At 43.9% G+C, this 23,234-nt stretch overlaps 2 protein-coding genes across 3 annotated transcripts in view; one reads left to right on the top strand and one right to left on the bottom strand.

Moving 5' to 3' along the window:
• Window positions 1-17,562, bottom strand: part of SELENOI (selenoprotein I) — a 50,919-nt gene extending 33,357 nt beyond the window's left edge. The window contains exon 1 of the mRNA XM_023230013.1: window positions 17,359-17,562. Coding sequence (XP_023085781.1) covers window positions 17,359-17,415 — 57 coding nt within the window. The 5' untranslated portion in view covers window positions 17,416-17,562. The remainder of the gene's footprint in view (window positions 1-17,358) is intronic.
• The window catches only part of ADGRF3 (adhesion G protein-coupled receptor F3), a 43,129-nt gene continuing 36,749 nt past the window's right edge, over window positions 16,855-23,234 (top strand). Inside the window, exon 1 of one of the 2 annotated variants that reach the window (XM_023230012.2) lies at window positions 16,855-17,527. In XM_023230012.2, the coding sequence (XP_023085780.1) occupies window positions 17,414-17,527 (114 nt within the window). In that variant the 5' untranslated portion in view covers window positions 16,855-17,413. The remainder of the gene's footprint in view (window positions 17,528-23,234) is intronic. The other variant, XM_031934150.1, reaches the window with a different exon arrangement.

Raw genomic sequence — 23,234 nt, 5'->3', positions numbered from 1 at the left:
AGCTCTGCCTCCCAAGTTCATGCCATTCTCCTGCCTCAGCCTCCCGAGTAGCTGGGACTACAGGTGCCCACCACCACACCTGGCTAATTTTTTGTATTTTTAGTAGTGACGGAGTTTCACCATGTTAGCCAGGATGGTCTCAATCTCCTGACCTCGTGATCCACCTGCCTCAGCCTCCCAAAGTGCTGGGATTACAGGTGTGAGCCACCACGCTGGGTCATATACTTTAAATCATCTCAGGTTACTTATAATGTCTAATACAATATAAATACTATGTAAATAATTGTTATATTGCATTGTCTTTTTATTTGTATCTTTTGCTGTACTGTTATTTATTTATTTACTTTTTAACATTTTCAATCCACAGTTGGTTGAATCTATGGATGTGGAACCTGTGGATACAGAGAACCTACTGTACAGGGTTTGGTACTGTCCTTGGTTTGGGGCATCCACTGGGGGTCTTGGACTATATCTCCCATGGGTAAGCAAGGGGCAATTTTATTAGTGTTCTTATTAAACACGTACTAAACGTATGACTTTCACTTGTAGGATGGTCTACAGTTTTGTTGTTGTTGTTGTTGTTTGTTTTTTTGAGATGGAGTCTCATACTGTCACCTGGGCTAGAGTGCAATGGTGTGATCTCGGCTCACTGCAACCTCCGCCTCCCAGGTTCAAGCGATTCTCCTGCCTCAGCCTCCCGAGTAGATGGGATTACAGGTGCCCACCACCACGCCTGGCTAATTTTTTGTATTTTCAGTAGAGACAGGGTTTCACCATGTTGGCCAGGCTGGTCTTGAACTCCTGACCTCATGATCCACCCGTCTTGACCCATAATGCTGAGATTACAGGCGTGACCCACTGTGCCCAGCCAGGATGGTCTGCAGTTTACAAAGCTTTTCCATAATAGGTATCACTCCATCAGAGCCTGTGCAGAATGAAAGAGTTCTGAACCGACAGGACTGCCTGAATTTAAATCTTCAGACCCGAGGACCAGGAGCCAATATGAACCCCTACAGGCTGCCAATGACAAGGTAGAAGGGCCCTACATTCCTCTACTTCACAAAAGTCTGCACCCAGAACCACGAAATACAGCCAGCAGGGCAAATAAAATGAAAAATCACCCCTTTCAAGTCCACCATCCATCAGAAAGCACAGAAGTTGTAAGTTCAGATTAGAAGAAAACTGTTTAAGATATCATATGAATACCTAATATAGTGCACAAAGTAACTGTTCAATGTTCTTAATTCAACTGTTTGCTCATCTTCATTCAGCAGCTTTCCATAATTTAACTTTCATCTAAAAGAATTCTTTAAGGAATTGTATTTTAACTTGAAAAGCTCCTCTTTTAATATTCTGAAGCTTTAACATGAAATTTCGACTTCAGGAGACCAGGAGAAGTATGATACAAGAAGGTCAGTTTACCTAATTGGATTTAAATTATTTGACATTCATTAACAGCTGATGAGTTCAAACAGGAAGAAAGATTAATAGATTACAGAAGGCAGCAAAACTCTGCTCTCACCTTACACACCTGAGTATTTTTCAAGGTCACATACCACTCACGATAAACAAAGAAACTCTAAACTGTTTTACGAACCCACAGGAAGAAGAACGACTTAAACCTTCCACATTCATGAAAAAAATAAAATGCACACTTTTAAAGGTGCTAGACTAGATTTGGGTTTGTTAATGTTTGTTAAAGGTATTATTTTCCATGAGAGTGACATTTTGGCCAACACCAGGAAACCTGAACCAGGTAGATAATCCAGTTAAGACCTGGCATGACTTGCTTGGCTCTACAATCTATCGGGCTAGGGTAAGCTAGAGCCCTCAAAACTGCTTGAGGACTACAGGCTGGGTTTGATAGACTCGTTCCATGGAAAACCTCAGAACTCAGAGATGCCTAACCTTATACACCATTGTATACCTGACCCTCATCTAGGAGAAGAGGTAAAACAGTCATCGGGCCTCAGATCACCAAAAAAACCAAAACAAACTACAAAAAAACTCACCAACTCATTACTTCGAGAAGCAACCCAATTCAAAGTTACAACAACTTTTCCATATACTAACAAAATCCTCCCCTGCCCTATATCATCTATCCTGTGTTTTCATTTTGCTCTACAAAGTTAAGCAGTGTAATTTTTCTTTTTTTGAAACAGAGTCTCACTCTGTCACCCAGGCTGGAGTGCAGTGGTGCGATCTCAGCTCACTGCAACCTCTGCCTCATGGGTTCAAACGACTCTCCTGCCTCAGCCTCTTGGTAGCTGGGATTACAGGCACCCACCACCACACCTGGCTAATTTTTGTATTTTGAGTAGAGTCGCGGTTTCACCATGTTGGTCAGGCTGGTCTCGAACTCCTGAGCTCAGGTGATCTGCCCACCTCAGCCTCCCAAAGTTCTAAGATTACAGGCAAGAACCACTACACCAGACCTAACTTTTCTTCTAAACTACAGTCTTTCAAATATTTGAAGACAGCTCTCCCTGTCACATCTAAATCTTTTCATCATCTGTTCCTATACTCCTTTTGCCACTGCTTTTTGCCATGGTTTCAGTCTCCTTCATCACCTAGGTCTAGTTTAGTACACCAGGGGTTGGAGAGCTTTTTCTGTAAGGGTCTAGATAGTAAATATTTGAGGCTTTGCAGGCCATATGGTCTTTGCAACAAATACACAACACTTGAAACAGGAAAGCGGTCACAGAAAATATGTAAGCAAATGAGCCTGGCAGTGTTCTAATAAAACTTTATTCACAAAAACAGGCAGACCGGGGGCTTCAGTTTGACAACCCCTGCTTCAAACAATCCAATTTGTTGTTAAATCAACACAAACATGTGGTCTAGGGCAAAAGGAGCATTTCAAGTGGCATATGAGTAGGAAGCAGAACATGACTATAAGCCCCTCTTCCTTGATAACTTATGCTGCTCAAGATATTACTAATTCCCGGGACAACTAAATCACACTGCAGTCACCTGAACCCCCTCAGGCCTTTCTCACATGGACTGCAAAGTCATTTTTCTCTATGCTAATATGAGGTTGACTACTGGAACACAGGTGCGACACTGCATCTAAAGTTTTAACATTTCATTTTGCTAGAGTCAACTCATTTCTGCCCTCTCCAGATTTCTTCTGATCCTGGCTTAGTTATCCAAGGAAATAGCTATTCCTCCCAAAACTCTCAACATATAAACCTGGTCATGCTAATAATGCTTTCACTTAAGTCTATAAAAATGCCAATCAATGTAGACCTTCTAAACATTTCCCTCAAGACTGCTATTACGGACCAGGCATCGCGGCTCATGCTTGTAATTCCAGTGCCTTGGGAGGCTGAGGTGGGGTGGGGAAATCACTTGAGCCCAGGAGTTTGAGACCAGTCTGGGGTATAAAAGGTTTTTTTTGTTTTGGTTTTTGGTTTTTTTTTGAGACGGAGTCTCGCTCTGTCGCCAGGATGGAATGCAGTGCAACCTCCGCCTCCCAAGTTCAAGCAATTCTCCTGCCTCAGTCTCCCGAGTAGCTGAGATTACAGGTGCATGCCACCACGCCGGGCTAATTTTTGTATTCTTACTAGAGACGGGGTTTCACCATGTTGGCCAGGATGGTGTTGAACTCCTGACCTCATGATCTGCCCACCTTGGCCTCTCAAAGTGCTGGGACAACAGGTGTGAGCCACCGCACCCAGCCTATAAAAGGTTTTTTTTTTTTTTTTTTTTGAGACGGAGTCTCGCTCTGTCGCCCAGGCTGGAGTGCAGTGGCGCGATCTCAGCTCACTGCAAGCTCCGCCTCCCGGGTTTACGCCATTCTCCCGCCTCAGCCTCCCGAGTAGCTGGGACTACAGGCGCCCGCCACATCGCCCGGCTAGTTTTTTGTATTTTTTTGGTAGAGACGCGGTTCCACCATCTTAGCCAGGATGGTCTCGATCTCCTGACCTCGTGATCCGCCCGTCTCCGCCTCCCAAAGTGCTGGGATTACAGGCTTGAGCCATCGCGACCGGCAAAAGGTTTTTTAAAAACTAGCTGGATGTGGTGGCATGTGCCTGCAGTCCTAGCTACTTGGGAGACTGAGGCAGAAAGATAGTTTGAGCCCAGAAGTTCAGGGCTGCAGTAAGCTATAATTGTAACACTACACTCCAGCCTGGGTAACAAAAGAGAGAGACCCTTTTTTTTTTTTTTTTTTTAAGATGCAATTATTTGGGTATAATATTCTGTAATGTCATCCGCAGCAATTATGTCTATTTTACCCACTTCATGAAAGTCTCTGTGAAAGCTAGTTACCTTAAATAACATTTTGCCAATATTAGAAAGTTTTAAAACTTTTTTAAACTTCAGTCCAAGTCAGGAAATAAAGCAGACTTCATTTTTCATTTATCCATTCATTCAGTGAGTCAAGAAATATTTGACTGAGTGCCTATCATGTTGCCAGGGGCTGTGCTAGACCACTGAGAAGAAAATGGTGAGCAAGACCAATGTTTTCTATGTTTGCCAAGTCTACAGTCTAGTGTGAGATAGATGGTAAGCAAGAAAACAAGTAAATAATCATAAGTTGTCTGTAATCTCAGCTACCTGGGAGAATGAGGTGAGAGGATCCCTTGATGCCAGGAATTCAGGACCGGCCTGGGAATATTAAGTCTGTTTCCACACTGCTGATAAAGACATACCTGAGACTAGGTTATACATCTATTTATTTAGTTATTTATTTTTGAGACAGGGTCTCGCTCTATAGCCCAGGCTAGAGTGCAATGGCAGTGATCTCGGCTCACTGCAACCTCCGCCTCCCAGGTTCAAGTGATTCTCCTGCCTCAGCGTCCCAAGTAGCTGGGGTGACAGGTGTGTACCCCATGGCCTGGCTAATTTTTGTATGTTTAGTAGAGATGGGGTTTCACCATGTTGGCCAGGCTGGTCTTGAACTCCTGGCCTCAAGGGATCCTCCTGTCTTAGGCTCCCAAAGTGCTGGGATTACAGGCGTGAGCCACCGCACCCCACTGAAACTGGGTAATTTATAAAGAAAAAGATGTTTAATGGACTCATAGTTTCATGTGGCTGGGGAGGTCTCATAATCATGGTGAAAGGCAAAAGGCACGTCTTACATGGCGACAGGCAAAGAGAGAATAAGAGCCAAGCGAAAGGAGTTTCCCCTTTTATAAAACCATCAGATCTCATGAGACTCATTCTCTTCCACAAAAACAGTATGGAGGAAACTGCCCCCATGATTCAATTTCTCCCACCGGGTCCCTCCCACAATTCGTGGGAATTATGGGAGCTACAATTAAAGGTGAGATTTGGGTGGAGACATAGCCAAAGCAGATCAGCAAAAAGCAAGACACTGCTCCCCACACCCCTTAAAAAATAACCACATGTACACAATTCGTGATAAATATTATAAAGGGAATTATCAGAGTATTATGCAAGAAGAAGACAGACAAGGGGACAGAAACACAAGGAAGAAGGCCACACGAAGAGGGAGGGCAAGATTGGCGTTCCACTACCACAGGCCCAGGCAGGCCAGGAGCTACTGGAAGCTGAAAGGGGCAAGGAAGGATTCTCACCTAGAGCTTTTGGAGGGTGTGTGGCTCTGCCAATACCTTGTTTTTCTACACGTCTAGCCTCTGTAACTAGGAGAGAATTACAATTCTGTTGTTTAAAGCCACTCAGTGTGCGGTAATTTTTATGGCAGCCTTAGGAGGCTAGTAAAGATGGTAACCGGCTCCCAAAAAAGAAGAGAACAAGTGGAGCAGGAAGTGTGCCTAGTCAGAGTGGTCAGAGGCAGCTTCTAGAGGGCGACATTTAAGCTGAGTCCTAGATGAGAAGGCAGTCAAGTAAAAATGTATGAGACATAGTAGTGAGTGAAAAGATAGATGCTAAAGACAATGTGCTTTCATATATTCCACTTATATGAAGTTCAAAAACAGAACTAATTTATGGCAAAAGAAGTCCAAACAGTAGTCTGGTGAGAGGGACTGATGGGGACCTTCTGAGGCACTAGAAATAATTCTGTATCTTCAGCTGGGTCGTGGTTACATGGGTATATACATATGTAACAATGCATTAAATTATACACTTAAGATCTTAACGTATTACAGTATTTATACGTAATTTATACCTAAAAAGGAAAAAAGAGAGAAAATAAAGAAAGATTATATGACTCACGTGTGTGTGTGTGTGGAGGTGGGGATGTAATACATGCCAAGAAACACCTTCGAGGCAGGAAACAATAACACATACAAAGACCACTAACAGAAGTGTTGGAAATGCTGAAGGAAGGCCAATGTAGCTCCAGCATCGTATAGAAGGGCGATATGAAGAGACTAGAGAGGTGGGCAGACATCACTTGGCAGGACCACAGGGAGTTGGATTTTTATTCTAAGAACAACAAACATCCTGATTTATATCTTAAGAGGACCATTCTGATCATGGTGTAGAAAATGGACTTGAAGGGGGTAAAATACAAAGTAGAGACCAGTTAGAAACTATTATAATTTATCAGGCAAGTGACAATTATGGGTTTAGTCTAGGAGCAATACAATGACTTGTAAAATACTTTCTAAATATGCTGTGAAGAAGTGTCCATTTTTGATAGATTAGAAATGAGTCCCCCTTAATTTAAGAAGGAAATTGGCTCTAACATAAGGAAAACTACGAAAACACCTTCTTGGACCTAAAAGCATGTCCTTTATACATGTATTTAAATCCCTTCTATGTACCAGTAAGAAAAGTGAACTGACACATCTTTGCACTAAATACTGAGCTCTGGACAACTTAGTAATCACACTGAGTCCACTGCCCCAAGTAATGCTCTACTTTCTACTAACCAGGCATAGTAGTACATGCCTGTAGTCCCAGTTACTCAGGAGGCTGAAGTGGGAGGATCACTTGAACTCAGGAGTTTAAGGCTGCAATGAGCTATGACATGTCACTGTACTTCAGCCTGGGCAACAGACGGAAATCTTATTTCTAATTAAAACAAAACATCACTAAACTTAAAATGCAAAAAAAGTAGAGTGGGAGGAGGAATAAATTAACCCTAGGACAGAAATAAAGTCTCTTAATGTACTTTTAATCAATACAAGACAAGAGGCCAGGAATGCTGGCTCACCCAGGCAAGGTGGCTCACGCCAATAATGCCAGCATCATTGGCTGAGATAGGCAGATAGCTTGAGCCCAGAGCTTCGAGACCAGCCTGGGCAACATGCAGAAACCCCGTCTCTACAAAATAATACAAAAATGAGCCAGGTGTGGTGCCATATGCCTGTAGTGCCAGCTACTTGAGAGGTTGAAGTGGGAGGATCACCTGAGCCTGGGGAGGTTGAGGCTACAGTGAGCCGTGATCGTGCCACTGCACTCCCGCCTAGGCAACAGAGCAAGACACCATCTCAAAAAAAAAAAAAAAAAAAAGAGAGAGACTTGAAGAACTACGCCCACAGAGAACATGACTCATTGAGCAAGGAGATCTAATTTCAGTCATTACTGTCGTTTCCATCTAACAAGTCAGAGAGAAGAGGGTGGCAATAGGAGACTGGAGAATTAGAGCAATGAGACAAATACAAGCAAGTCATGATGACAAACAGGTTTGCTTGCTAGACTTTAAGTAAACTCTAACAAGATGAGAAGATAAGGCAAAAGGAGGGGTCATTTAGTGAAGGAACTTGAAATCTTTGCTGAGTAATTTGGATATTAAACACATGGAAGCCACTGCAGACTCTTAAATAGGGTGCAGTATTTGAGAAAAATTATATATTGTCTCTTGTGCTATTACATATGATTAAAAAGACGAAGAAATCTGAAGCCAAAGACTATCTGTGAGACCCAAGCTAGACAGACTCCTCATTACTCTTTCCAATTGTCCATTACGTTGCCACCCTTAATTTCCTATCTGAAAATAGTTTCTCTTGGTATAACCTCCAGGGATGTGTATAAATGTGGATATGTTATATGCTAGCCAATGTTCATTTGTGCAGGGAATCACAAATGTCAAGTTTCATTTTTTATTTACTCTGCATTTATACAGCACTATGTGCCAGGCACTTTATAAATTTTAACTCATTCAGTTTTCAGAATTATCCTATGGGGTAGGTACTACTCCATTTCACAGATGAGGAAACCTGGTTAGATTAAGTTACCTGCTAATTATCACACAGCTGGTATGTGGAAACTCTTTAACTTAATATTAGTCCGAAAGCTAATTATTTAATCAAAAGCCTTTTATCTCAATTAGAGCTAATCATAAATGAAATGGTCTTTATACTCAACTAAATGCAAGACTAGTAAATTCAGGCCCACTTGCCCCTACTAATAATTTTAAACCAGGGAAAGAGTAAGCACTACATTTTCCCCATCTGCATACATTAGATACATATCCAATTAAGCATGTCATTGAAGGTCTTTATTCTAATGTTCATATACAAAAACAGCCAGTACCGCCAGGCACGGTGGCTCAGGTCTGTAATCCCAGCACTTTGGGAGGCCGAGGCAGGCAGATCACGAGGTCAGGAGATTGAGACCATCCTAGCTAACACAGTGAAACCCCGTCTCTACTAAAAAAAAAAAAAAAATACAAAACATTAGCTAGGCTTAGTGGTGGGCGCCTGTAGTCCCAGCTAATCGGGAGGCTGAGGCAGGAGAATGGCGTGAATCCGAGAGGCGGAGCTTGCAATGAGCCAAGATCGCACCACTGCACTCCAGCCTGGGTGACAGAGCAAGACTCAGTCTCAAAATAAAAAAACAAACAAACAGCCAGTACCTACAAGGCAGAGTTTATACTTCATTCTTAGTTTTGAGAGGCAGAATAGCACGATGAACATGGACTCCAGACTGATTGCCTGAGTTCAAATCTCAGCTCCACCACTTACTAGCTGTGGGACCCTGAGCAAATTAGATTTTCAGTGTCTCAGTGAAACAGGGAAAATAGTACCTCTATCTCAGATGGCAGTTGTGAATATTAAATGAGATAATACATATAAAGCACTTAAAGCAGTGCCTGGCACAGAGTATACAATATATAAATGTTTGCTATCATTATTATTGTTATTCAGTATTTATGACGATATTGCTTTCCCTCACTGAGCTCCCAAGGCTCGGCCTGGTCACTTACACACGCGCCACTTCCTTGTGCTTCTAACGTACCAGGGTCTTGGCAGTCTCTTTGCCTTGGTTCCCATGGGTGTCTTTGAATGGAACACCTTTCCCCAAGTTTCCCTTATGGAGTAGGTAAACTCTTATTTAGCAAAGAATTTCTTAATATTTAAGCACTACAGCAGTTAGAGAAACAAGCCATCATCAGTGAACTGTTATTTCAGAAGGTAGTAAAAGATCCAATTCAAGATGTTTCCTCCAAATAGCACCTAAAAATGTAGTAGGCATCTTCTTACCAGGGAATCTCTCCCCCTCACTCTGCAGACGTTTTCCACCCATCTTTCTTGTCTCTGCCAACTGCAGAAACAATTCTTTCTGCCAGACATGTGTAAATCACTATCTAAGACAACTAGAATACATTTCAAGCCTTATTAATGTACTTACAGGAAAGAGAGGGCAGTTCCCCAAATCTAGTCAAGGTGACCAAGATACAATTAAAGATAAGTTATGCTTCAATCAACTGTAATGGATCCAGGCAATGCCATAATTAACATATTGTATTGTAGTCAGCTTGTAGTCATAATAAACGAAAATTAAAAGATCAAGAATTTCTCATGCTGTTTCTATTGAGGCTTTAAAAGGAAAAGTGTTTGTATCTTTGAAATCTTTACAGAAATGTCCTCTAATAGAGGGCAACTCATTCACAAATAAGATTTCCTTACAAGTTTTCTTTAATTCCAAGTCCATAATCCACACTTTCATGTGGTCCCATCCAAGAGAAGTGACCTGTGCAAAACACTATTGTATTTTTTAAAAAATTATATATATAAAACAGTATGCTGTTTCATAAAACCCTGCCTCAGTGACTACCACTTCTATCCACCCAGTCATCCTACCAGAACCTGAGTCATCCCAGACTCCTCCCCATCTTTTATGTGGCCCTCTATACTACCTCCACCTAGTCAGTCACCATGTTCTGCCAACCCTGTATCTTCAAATCAAGGATCACAGGGATCTGGCAGGTAAGTTGAACAAAGCATTCCTGCATAAAGCATATGCACTGGTAGAGAAACGGCAAATTAGAGAGCAAATAAAAACAGAGCAAGCACTATTCAGCATCAGCTGATTCTTGTCAAGAGGAAGTTCAGGGCCAGTATTGTCCAATATTCTGTTTTCTTTAAGAGAATTCAGAAATCTGGATTTTTATGAGAAAGACACTATTTTATTATTATTATTACCATTATTGAGATGGAGTCTCGCTCTGTCGCCCATGCTGGAGTGCAGTGGCACTATCTTACTTAGCTCACTGCAACCTCCACCTCAAGGATTCAAGCGATTCTCCTGCCTCAGCCTCCCAAGTAGCTGGGATTACAGGCACACACCACCATGCCCAGCTAATTTTTGTATTTTTAGTAGAGATGGGGTTTCACCCTGTTGGCCAGGGTGGTCTCGAACTCCTGACCTCGTGATCCACCCGCCTCAGCCTCCCAAAGTAACTGAGATTACAGGCGTGAGCCACCGCGCCCAGCTAGAGATACCAATTTTTGAAAGAAAGCAAGTGTGGGCCAAATTAAACATAACTGTTGGCTACATTCAGTGTGCAGGTTAACCTGTTTTGACATCTATCTTTAGAATCCCCACTCCTTCCTTTTATCCCCACCCCTTAGTTCAGGCCTTTGACATTTCTTAACCTAGTTTTATGCAGAAGCATCATCCTAAAAGGCCTCCAGATCACCTCTACCTCTCTCCATCTTCTACACACTGCCAGGGTGAGCTTCCTAAAAGTGAAATGTGATCCTGTCTAGATTTCAATTTTAAACAGTGGCTCCCCAAAACCTATAGCACTATAATGTGCCTAAGAACCACTTGAGATATTTGGCTTTTTTTTCTTTTCTGAGACAGGGTCTCACTCTGTCATCTAAGCCAGAGTGCAGTGGCATGATCTCAGCTCACTGCAACCTTGACTTCCCGAGCTTCAGCAATCCTCCCACCTCAGCCTCCAGAGTAGCTGGGACACAGGCACGCACCATCACATCCGGCTGATTTTTGTATTTTTGGTGAAACTGGGTTTCACCATATTGTCCAGGCTGGTCTCAAACTACTGGGCTCAAGCAATCCATCTGCCTCGGGCTCCCAAAGTGCTGGAATTACAGGCCTAAGCCACTGCACCTGGCCTGAGGTATTTGTTAAACATGAAAATAACAGCAATCTATCCAAAGTGTATCTCCCAAAGAGAGCCACGAATTCGCTAAACAACCTCCCGAAGTGATTCTGATGCCAGCAGTCCTTGAACCACACAGTGATCTACACGATCAAATCCAGAAGTCCTTTACATCGAATCATCCCCCTCTGAGAGCACCCCACCTCACTCTCCAGTCTCATCTCCTGCCACTTCACCATTATGTCTAAACACCTTATCTAACTTCTTGTGGTTCCCAGAAAATACCCTGAGGCCTTCATTACTTCACACTCCATTGCTCTCTTGTTCCATAATGCCTTTCTCCCTCTTAACCTGGTAGTACAGTCTCTGACCTCTGACAGTTTCACTCATAATTTTTCAACTTTACAATGGTGCAAAGGTAACACGCATTCGGTTGAAAGTGGTATATTCTCTCGAAATTCTAGGCAGCACAGCGAGCCACAGCTCCTAGTCAGTCATGCAATCACAAGGGTGAACAGGCCAGGTGCGGTGGCTCATGCCTGTAATCTCAGCACTTTGGGAGGCTGAGGCAGGTAGATCACCTGAGGTCCGGAGTTCAAACCCAACCTGGCCGACATGGCGAAACCCATCTCTACTAAAAACACAAAAATTAGCCGGGTGTGGTGGTGCATGCCTGTAATCCTAGCTACTTCGGAGGCCGAGGCACGAAAATTGCTTGAAGGAGGTGGAGGTGGCAGTGAGCCGAGATTGCGCCGCTGCACTCCAGCCTGGGCGACAGAGTGAAACCCGGTCTCAAAAAAAAAAAAAAAAAAACCTCTGAGAGCACCCCACCTCACTCTCCAGTCTCATCTCCTGCCACTTCACCATTATGTCTAAACACCTTATCTAACTTCTTGTGGTTCCCAGAAAATACCCTGAGGCCTTCATTACTTCACACTCCATTGCTGTCTTGTTCCATAATGCCTTTCTCCCTCTCAACCCGGTAGTTCAGTCTCTGACCTCTGACATAAGTGAACAACCGATTCTCTACTGCACTGCCAGATGATTTTGCTCAAGTGCAGGTGAATTACTCTAAGTGTTCTGAGAACATTGAAGGTAGGCTACACTAAGCTATGATGTTCAGTAGGTTAAGTGTATTAAATGTATTTTCAACTACAATAGGTCTATCAGGAACAGAAACCCATCATAAATGGAGCAGCATCTCTCTCTCTCCTTCTCTATATATAATATAAATACATATATTCATCTCTCTAGACTGAGTTTTGCCTTCACCTCCATCCCCTGAAGGCTTTCTCAACTCTAGCTCCCACTCCCTGGAAGTTGCCTCCTCTCGTCTTCCATAGGACCCAGCACTTGCCTAACTGGACTTACTAACTTTTTATAACTGTTCATTTCTATGTTCACATGCCACCAAACTGAGTTCTTTGAAGAAAAGAATTTCAGCTTAGCTTAATTTTGCAGCCCAAATGCTATGCCTGATACTGAGTAGACTCTCAATAAATGCTTGCTGAATAAACAAAATCAAACTGTATGATGGCCAGGCACAGTGGCTCGCACCTATAATCCCAGCACTTTGTGAGGCCAAGGGAGGAAAATCACCTGAGGAATTCAAGGCTGCAGTAAGCTATGATAGCATCACTGCACTCTAGCCTGGGAGACAAAGCAAGACCCTGTCTCTAAAAAAAGATAAGAATAAAAATTTTTAGGCCGGGCGCGGTGGCTCAAGCCTGTAATCCCAGCACTTTGGGAGGCCGAGACAGGCGGATCACAAGGTCAGGAGATCGAGACCATCCTGGCTAACCCAGTGAAACCCCGTCTCTACTAAAAAAAATATAAAAAACTAGCCAGGCGAGGTGGCGGGCGCATGTAGTCCCAGCTACTCGGGAGGCTGAGGCAGGAGAATGGCGTAAACCCGGAAGGCGGAGCTTGCAGTGAGCTGAGATCCGGTCACTGCACTCCAGCCTGGGTGACAGAGCAAGACTCCATCTCACAAAAAAAAAAAAAGAAAGAAAGAAAAAAAAAAGAATAAAAATTTTTTTAATGAAATCTGCAGGAACTAGTAAGGTTAAAGGCCAGATTCTGGTTCTTTAGCATTATTACCATTAAGAAGCAAACACAGTCTCTCTTTACCACCTCTTAATTGTAATACTAATAAATTCACAATTATCATGATTCCTATAATCAGGCTGCTGTTGTTGAAAGCCAATTAATTACCATAATAGCAGAAACCAAGTCATCATGAAACTATATATATATTTATACACACACACACACTTTTTTTTTTTTTTTTTTTTTGAGTCAGGGTCTTTCTCTGTTGCTCAGGCTGCAACATAGTGGCACAATCATAGCTCACTGCAGCCCAGCTTCCAGACTCAAGTGATCCTCTCACCTCAGCCTCCCAAGTAACTACGACCACAGGCACATGCTACCATGCCTGGCTAATTGTGTGTGTGTGTGTGTGTGTGTGTGTGTGTGTGTGTGTGTGGAGATGAGGTCTCACTATGTTGCCCAACTTCTATCTTCAAGCCATCCTCCCCACTTCAGCCTCCAGAAGTGCTGGGATTACAGGCATGAGATACTGTGCCCAGACAAATTATCTTCTTGAACAAACCACACAGAGTATTTCACAGAACACTTCCTCCCTGAGGCAAAATGATACAGTTTGAAAGTAACTGCTACACTATCAATTAAAACTTTGCCTTCCCAAAGTTAGATGAGCAAACCAGGACCAAAAAAAAAAAAAAAAAAAAAACTTGCAGTTTCCCCCTTAGATAAGTGGGGAAAAATCCCTCAACTATAAAGACCTGTCCAAGGGCCTGGTGCAGTGGCTCACGCCTGTAATCCCAACACTTTGGGAGGCCGAGGTGGGTGGATCACCTGAGGTCAGGAGTTCGAGACCAGCCTGGCCAATGTGTGTGGAACCCTGTCTCAACTAAAAATACAAAAATTAGCCAGGCGTGGTGGCAGGCGCCTGTAATCCCAGCTATGCGGGAGGCTGAGGCAGGAGAACTGCTTGAACCCGGGAGGTGGAGGCTGCAGTGAGCTGATATCACACCATTGCACTCCAGCCTGGGCGGCAAAAGCAAAACTCCATCCAAAAAAAAAACCCGGTGTGGTGGCTCATGCCTGTAATCTCAGCACTCTGGGAGGCCAGGACAGATCACCTGAGGTTGGGAGTTCAAGACCAGCCGGACCAACATGGAGAAACCCCATCTCTACTAATACAAAGTTAGCCAGGTGAGGTGGTGCATGCCTGTAATCCCAGCTACTCGGGAGGCTGAGACAGAAGAATCACTTGAACCCAGGAGGCGGAGGTTTTGGTGAGCCGAGATCACGCCATTGCACTCCAGCCTGGGCAACAAGAGCAAAACTCCATCTCAAAAAACAAACAAAAAACCTGTCCAAAACAAAGGATGGGTAGAGGGCAAAAATAAGGTTGAACTCCTTCAGTATAATTCTCTGAAGTTATGTTAGTTAATAAGCAACAAAGAACAATGGTAATGGTAGTTAAACCCGGTATCTTCACATTTAAAATACAAAAGCACCCTTTCAATATCCAGACATAGAGCTCCTTTTTTTTTCAACCATACTTCCAAAATGGTTTAGATTCTTTTACACTCTCATTCCTTCAATATTTGTTTAGCACTTACTCTGTTCATAGTACTGTGCTAGACCTCACTCATGTTACTAAAGGGAAAAAAAAAAAAAAGTCAGCTATAGGGCCTGCCCTCTAAAGCTCACGTCCTAAAAGAGAAAGCAGACATTCAACTAATACTCAACTAACTGTTTAATTGTGTTAAGTAACAATGGCGAATACAAGTGTCAATACATAACACAGAATCCATCCCATGCTCTTCCATACCAAAAGTCAATTGTCTTATAGTTTCCTGCTTCAGAAACCTAATTTCCACTCCACACGTACACCCCTTTCAGCAGTTATTCTGTATAACTGCCAGGTTTCCAACTATAGCTCTCAGATATACCTCCAGGGAAGATAAAGAAATTAAACTACTTCAAAAGTAATTTTTCCACCAACTGCTTTTGTAGTATCAGTTCTTTACATCTCTCTTATAAAGCATCACATGAGGGAATACAAAATCTCTTTTGAGTGTTTTCAGTCTTTACCTATTTATGGGGAAAAAAGACTTTTTAAAATAAGCATTTATAAAATTTTAAAATAAGCATTTATAAAGCACTTACTATCTGAAGACAACACAAGGGGAATGCAACGACAAGAAAAAAGGTCTGTGAGATTTGTGTTTGAGCAAAACCGATCACATGGATTTTTCCTTTGGATACCACTGGATTCATAATTTTAATATAAATGCAGTATTGAGTCATTGCACTAGAATATTTAGGTTATAAATGTGTGCTTTTTTTCCCCCAAGGAAGCCTCATTATAACTAAAATAATATCAACAAAGTATTTTAGTGAACATTGGACGCTTGCTAAATCGACCTTTGTTTTCCAGGATGATAGGAAGTCTGCTGTCAGATACAGGAACTTATATAATAAAAAAGGGGGAAAGATCAGAACAGAAAATTACACGAAACTTCTGGTAAATTAGGACACCTATTTAGTTGAAAATATAAATCTAGGAAAGATTCTTTATAAGAAAAAGGAGATTTCCTATTACAAACACTGCTCCCATTGAAATAGCTATTTTATTGGCATTTAGAAAGTCAGACACTAGTAAGAAAGGAAATGTTTTCTATGCCAATATTTACCCTGCAGAACAGACAACAAAAGGGGGGTAGAGCTTAAGGCAAAACAGGAGATAATCTGGGTTAACAGCCTTCTAAAATGAAAGTTGAAAAGCACTGGCCCGAGTTACCAAGAAGGCTCTGGACCCTCTTTCCACTTAAAATTTTAAGACAAGTCATTACCTCAGTTCTTCAATGGTATGGCACAACACTGCCTGAAAGCAGAGAAACATGCTATGTGACCTTCTAAGGACCCTTGCTTTTTTTTTTTTTTTAACTCGAGTTAAACAAAATCCATTATGACTTTTTCAGTTATTCATTCATTCCACAAACGCTTATTGGGTGCCTAGTATGCACATAGCACTGTGCTTAAGCCATGGTGGTCCACAAGAAAACTAATGACTTGGGTATTATATTCTAATGGCGAGACACGCTAAAGCAGCAATTCCATAAACGAACAGAGCGCACATTTAAGGAGGAAAGGGGCACTTAGGGAGGGCTTCTTTGAGGAAGCAATATTTAAGCAAAGATGTGAAGATGAACGGGTAACAACAAGGATGAAGGGTTAAAGCCCATATTTCAGGCTTGGCCGACTGGATGGTTAGAGTCATTCATTGGTAAAGGAACAGCGGATGAGCACCAGATTTGGAGGAAACTTAACCACCAGCATTTATTTACTGGGGTCCTAGCAGGTTGCCAGGCGCTTCCCAAATTCTTCTAATCATTTTGCGCAGCTGAAGCTATTACTTCCAGTTTACATACACAAAAGAGAGGCTGAGCGGGGTTAAAATGACGTGCCCAAGACGAAATAAAGAAATGTGACTTCTGTATCAGGTTTGTTATGTGCTCGAAAGCCCGCGCGCGCTCTTTCCACTCCACAGCTCCTTCCTGTGCACCTCCCTTTCATCTGGTGTCCCTAGCGCCACAAGCTGCCGCTGAGGAAGTCCCTGCCGGGAGCAGAAGAGGAGGCACCAGCAGGATGGCCTCGGCAAGGCGCTCCCCTCCGGGGCCTCATCTGCCAAACGATCATCTCCTCCTCCGAAGTTGTACGCATGAAAGGCGAGTGGAAACTTCACTAAAATGAAGGCGACTGACACAACAGAAGGAACCGCATCCTTCCGGGGGCTTACGAAAATAATAAGTTTAAAAAAAATAGGAAGGGAATTCTCTCGCTCCATGATCACTGAGCGCTCTCCTAAGGAAAAGGAAATCTCCCGGAGGATGCCGAGTCGGGGCGGCGGGCTTAGGATGCTCCCACACTCCCCGACCTCCATCTAATCCCCAGGACCCGCAGGACCCCCGGAGGAACTCCCTCCAGTCCGTCCGGAGCCACGCGGCACAAGGTGACACGGACCGCGCCGCGCTGGCCCCTCAGCCGCCTGGGCGAGGCCGGGAGCAGGGAGAGGGGCGTCCGCCGGCCCGCGGTACCTTGTACTTATCAAAGCCAGCCAGCTGCTCCAGGCTCACGTATTCATAGCCAGCCATGACGACCCGAAAACCGAGCGCCCACTCGGCAGCGACTCCCGGCTACGAGGATGTGACACACGAGCACCACACCGGCTGGGGAAGGATGGGAAAGGCTGGGCTGGCGGAGATGGTAGGAGAGCCCCGCTCCGCCCACCGCGCACGCGTAGCCGCCTCGGCCCCTTTGGCCGCCTCTCAGTGCGCAAGCGCAGCCCACGCTTCTCCCCGCCCACCGAGGGGGGGTTGCTAGCCCGCTTGAGCGGCCCGCCCCCCGACACTGTCGCTGTCCAATCGGCGTGGATCAAGCAACATTAAGTCCCGCCTTCCAGCTCTTTTCCTCGCTTCATTTGCTAGCGTCAAAATTGGTGAGCTGAGGTAAGACAAGAGATGGGGTGAAAGGTCAATTTCCCGGCGGGCTTTGCTCCTGATCCCGGGGTAAGGTGGGCTTTTCAGTGGTATCGTCACTTGAGTGGGGATACCCTTGTAGTCCTGGGGGTAGAGTGACTGCTTGCGAGTCGGTTCAGCAGTGCCTCAGGTAAGAGGACTTAGTTCTCCCACTGCAGCGAAGTAAAAGAGGAAGGAGGTCTGTTCCGCGGGCCGCTCCCGGCTCCTGGTACGGTGCGCTGCATGCAGTAGAAATTTAGTAAACCGGCCGGGCCCGGTGGCTCACGCCTGTAATCCCAGCACTTTAGGAGGCCGGGGTGGGCGGATCACGAGGTCAGGAGATCAAGACCGTCCTGGCTAGCACGGTGAAACCCCGTCTCTACTAAAAATACAAAATAGCCGGGCGTGGTGGCGGGCGCCTGTAGTCCCAGATATTTGGGAGGCTGAGGCAGGAGAATGGCGTGAACCCGGGAGGCGGAGCTTGCAGTAAGCCGAGATCGTGCCACTGCACTCCAGCCTGGGCGACAGAGCGAGACTCCGTCTCGAAAAAAAAAATAAATTTAGTAACCGTAGTTAGATGTAGAGAAGGTCGAGCTGCTGCCGGGGCCACGGGAGTCTTTGTGCGGTCAGCAGAGGGACTTGAAAGGCAGGTGAAAGGACACTGGAGACAAGGCCCTCAGGTCTATGTTGCTTAGGAACTTTGGACCGCCTCATCGCACTCCGCTCTATCAAACCATTCCAAATTAAGATTGCTGGTGTCTCCCGACCAGATAAAAGCAGTGATCGCTCAGTCTCGACGAGTCCTTAAATGCGTTTGCAAGAAGTGTTTTACGTAACTAGAGCCCAGTTAATTGTAAGCAAACAACAACAACAACAAAAAACACTAGATCAATGGCTAGTGAGATCTACTAATAAAATTTTATAATAGTTGCTGCTTTTTATTGAGCGCCTTCTATGGGGAGAACTTCACATGCATTATCATCAACCCCATAACAACACTGAAGTGAAAGGCATTATCCCCATTTTCAGATTAGGCAACCTGCCCAGAGTCACTTAGATACGCAGCTCGGAAATGAGCGACCCAACATGAAATGAGATCTGTGTTATGGGAAACCACTACCTCAGGGAGCCTTTCATTCTCTCTGGGTGTCTGAAATAAGGGCGATTATTTTCAGATACTTTTATGTTCATTCGTTTAACAATTATTACTGGGGACCCGAGATATGCCAAACACAGTATTATTACTACATGCCTAATCTCCTCTCCTAAAGCATAAGATTCTTAGAAGGTTATAGATAATCTTATACCTGGTATATGGTAGATAATAAGCTTCTCCCCCGCCCACCCCGCCTTGAGACAGGGACTCACTGTCACCCAGGCTGGAATGCAGTGACATGATCACGGCTCACTGCAGCCTGGACCACCCCCGGCTCAGGTCATCCTGCCTCCGTCTCCCACGTAGCTAGAACTACAAGCGCACACCACCACACCCGGCTCAATTTTTTGCATTTTTTGTAGAGTGGGTGCCCGGCTAACCAATAAACTTGAGTGTCCTTTATCACACTTGCCCTCGAGGGCAGTATTTGCATCTTACACATCATAATTTTCCTCATGTTCCATAGCCCCAGGGCTTGCAAATAATACATGATCAATATATTTTATTGTTTTTTTGTTTTGTTTTGTTTGAGACGGAGTCTCGCTCTGTCGCCCAGGCTGGAGTGCAATGGCGCATTCTGGGCTCACTGCAAGCTCCGCCTCCCTGGTTCACGCCATTCTCCTGCCTCAGCCTCCGAGTAGCTGGGACTACAGGCGCCCGCCACAACGCCCGGCTAATTTTTTGTATTTTTTTTTTTAAGTGGAGACGGGGTTTCACCGTATTAGCCAGGATGGTCTCAATCTCCTGACCTCGTGATCTGCCCGCCTCGGCCTCCCAAAGTGCTGGGATTACAGGCGTCAGTCACCGCGCCCGGCCAATATATTTTGTTGAATGAATGAGCAAAGATCTCTTTGATAGGGTGTGAAGTACCAGTTTTGAGAAGAACATTAGAAATGAGAGTCTCAGGGCCGGGCGCGGTGGCTCAAGCCTGTAATCCCAGCACTTTGGGAGGCCGAGACGGGCGGATCACGAAGTCAGGAGATCGAGACCATCCTGGCTAACACGGTGAAACCCCGTCTCTACTAAAAACTACAAAAAACTAGCCGGGCGAAGTGGCAGGCGCCTGTAGTCCCAGCTACTCGGGAGGCTGAGGCAGGAGAATGGCGTAAACCCGGGAGGCGGAGCTTGCAGTGAGCTGAGATCTGGCCACTGCACTCCAGCCTGGGCGACAGAGCGAGACTCCGTCTCCAAAAAAAAAAAAAAAAAAGAAATGAGAGTCTCGGCCAGGCGCGGTGGCTCATGCTTTTAATCCCAACACTTTGGGAGGCTGAGGTGCAGGGATTACTTGCTACCGGGAGTTTGAGACCAGCCTGGACAATATGGTGAAACCTCGTCTCTACTAAAAATACAAGCGTAGTGACACGCGCCTGTAGTCCCAGATACTCAGGTTATTGAGGCAGGAGAATCGCTTGAGCCTGGGAGGTGGGGTTGCAGTGAACCGAGATTGTGCCACTGCACTCCAACCTGGGCGACAGAGCAAGACTCCGTCTCAAAAACAAAACAAAAAAAAAAACCTTCATACTTGTAAAACTTAGTTAATTGTGGAAAGCCATAAAATGTGACTTCATAGCAAGCTCATAATAGTTCATAAACTGCACTTATTGTTAATCAGTTCAGATATAAACAAACTCAAAATGACATGATTGATTCTTAAAATTTTTTTCTACCTCTGATATTTTCTTTAAAAGCACTTTTTAAAAGAGTAACTTTTAATTTTGTGAAAGCAGTTACAATTTGCTGCTTCTCTGCATAAGGTTGTAACAAGTTTGAATCAATTATAAATTTATCTGATAATTTATAAGCTGAAGCATAACCCAGAAATTGGTTTATACTTTGACATGTTACTGGCTGTGTAATCCCAGACAACTTATTTCACTTAGTCCCAGTTCTCTTTTTCAAAAAGAGGGCATTTGGGCCGGGCACAGTGGCTCACACCTGTAAACCCAGCACTTTGGGAGGCCGAGGCAGGCGGATCACGAGGTCAGGAGATTGAGACCATCCTGGCTAACATGGTGAAACCCCGTCTCTACTAAAAATATAAAAACAAAATTAGCCGGGCTTGGTTGCAGGCACCTGTAGTCCCAGCTACTTGGGAAGCTGAGGCACGAGAACGGTGTGAACCCGGGAGGCGGAGTTTGCAGTGTGCCACTGCACTCCAGCCTGGGTGACAGAGTGAGACAACATCTCAAAAAAAAAAAAAAAGAGGGCATTTGATCCTAAGATCTAATTCGATCCATTAGAACCTATTAGGTACTAAGATCCTATTCATCTCTGAAATTCAATGAAACTTTATCATATAACTTCTCTGAGATTAAGTCAACTCATCTGGGAAATCTTGTGTTACCTGCAATGATATGGCTCAAGTCTGTTCAATTAAATTCATACAAATTTAAGATATTAGTCATGCTCCATATAACCATGTTTCCGTCAATGAGGGACCACATGTGGTCCCTTAAGATTATAGTGGAGCCGAAAATTCCTGTCACCTAGTGACATGGTAGCTTCCAAAATGTTGTAACACAAGGCATTACTCACATTTGTGGTAATGCTAGTGTAAACAAACCTACTGCACTGCCAGTCATCGAAAAGTATAGCACATATAATTATGTACACTGCTGAATACTTGATAATAAATAACTATCTTACTGGCTTTTGTATTTACTATCAGAACATATCCTGTCATTAAGTGATACATGACTGCATTTTCACAGAATTCTGTGAATCCTAAACCCAGCAGGCATGATCACTGGGGAAGAGAAAAATGTCATGGAAACAAATTTGCCTTTGGAACTAAGTTACCTTTCTGTATTCTCCTTCCCAAATTTTATTCTAGGAGGCATTTTTCCCTAAGGCAGCCCAGCTGCCTGGGACTGCTTTAGATTGGCCTTGTCACTCCCATCTATGGTCTACACGCCAAATTCCTGAGTGCAGTTTATTATTGCTTTGTTTCCCTTGTCTGCCTCCTCATCCATTGAAGTTTATTTCTTCTACATCTTGTACACTCAAGATCAGGCATTTTGCCTTCCAGAATAATAATCATAGAAAATATCAATTCGTGCTAGAAACAATATTTTTATTTGTATTATATAACCAAAATAAAGTGTTTTAAATTCCTGGAGTGCCTGCTTTATTTAGTCTGAATAAGAGTGTATCAGATAAATGGAGACAGCCAAAAAAATTGGAGGTTAATTAAGGACTAATATAGTTAATAACTCCAATATAAGTTACTGAAGCCATAAAAATAGGGTCTTCCAAAGAAGTTTGTAAAAAGGTATTGATTTAGTTCTCATTTTAAAATAAAAATGAATGCCTTATACACATAAACTCTGGTTCTCAAAGCAGTTTCACACGACTAACAATCCTGAGCCCTGGGCCTGATGGCTGTTCCAATTATACAGAGTGGAACAACAGAATAGTAATATCTCTTACCAAAAGTCACCCAGGAAAGAGGAACACAGGTCATCAGACTTTTAGTTGAATAACTTTCCACTACACCGTGCTTCTACAAGTTGATGGTAAGATGTTTAAAAAAAAAAAAAAAAATCACAAGTCAGGTTTTTTTTTTTTCTTTTTTCTTTAAGATGGAGTCTCGCTCTGTCGCCCAGGCTGGAGTGCAGTGGCATGTTCTCGGCTGACTGCAAGCTCTGCCTCCCGGGTTCATGCCATTCTCCTGCTGCGGCCTCCCGAGTAGCTGGGACTAGAGGTGCCTGCCACCACACCCGGCTAACTGTTTGTATTTTTAGTAGAGACAGGGTTTCACCGTGTTGGCCAGGATGGTCTCTATCTCCTGACCTCATGATCCACCTGCCTCAGCCTCTCAAAGCGCTGGGATTACAGGTGTGAGTCATCGCGCCCGGCCCACAAGTCAGTTTTTAATCAAATTCCAGCATGCTGAAAGGCTGAGGCAGGAGGGTCCCCTGAGCCCAGGAATTCAAGACCAGCCTGGGCAACATAGGGAGATCCTGTCTCTACAAACAACAAAAAAAGGAACTCCCCAGTTATTATAGTAAATCTTCTCAAGTGGGGTTTTGTTTGCCTGTTTTTTGCTATATTTTACATTTTTCAATCATAATCCTCCTAGGTAAGGATGTAAAGGGAACTGTATGAGTGGGTCATCAGTCATATTTTTGTCACAGAAAAAGTCTGTGCAATATAATGAGATTCAGCATAAGCTAATACCTCCTACTTCTGTGTTGCTGAGGGATGATGGTGTCTCTGCTATTTTGTGACTTATTCTCAACCAGCTTCTCAGTGGTGTGTGTGTGTGTGTGTGTGTGTGTGTGTGTGTGTGTGTGTGTGT

The sequence above is a fragment of the Piliocolobus tephrosceles genome, chromosome 15 (genome assembly GCF_002776525.5).
Source record: "Piliocolobus tephrosceles isolate RC106 chromosome 15, ASM277652v3, whole genome shotgun sequence".
NCBI classification, from domain to species: domain Eukaryota; kingdom Metazoa; phylum Chordata; class Mammalia; order Primates; family Cercopithecidae; genus Piliocolobus; species Piliocolobus tephrosceles.
The sequence above is the reverse complement of the archived record's forward strand: the minus strand, read 5'-3'. Positions and strand labels throughout refer to the sequence as shown.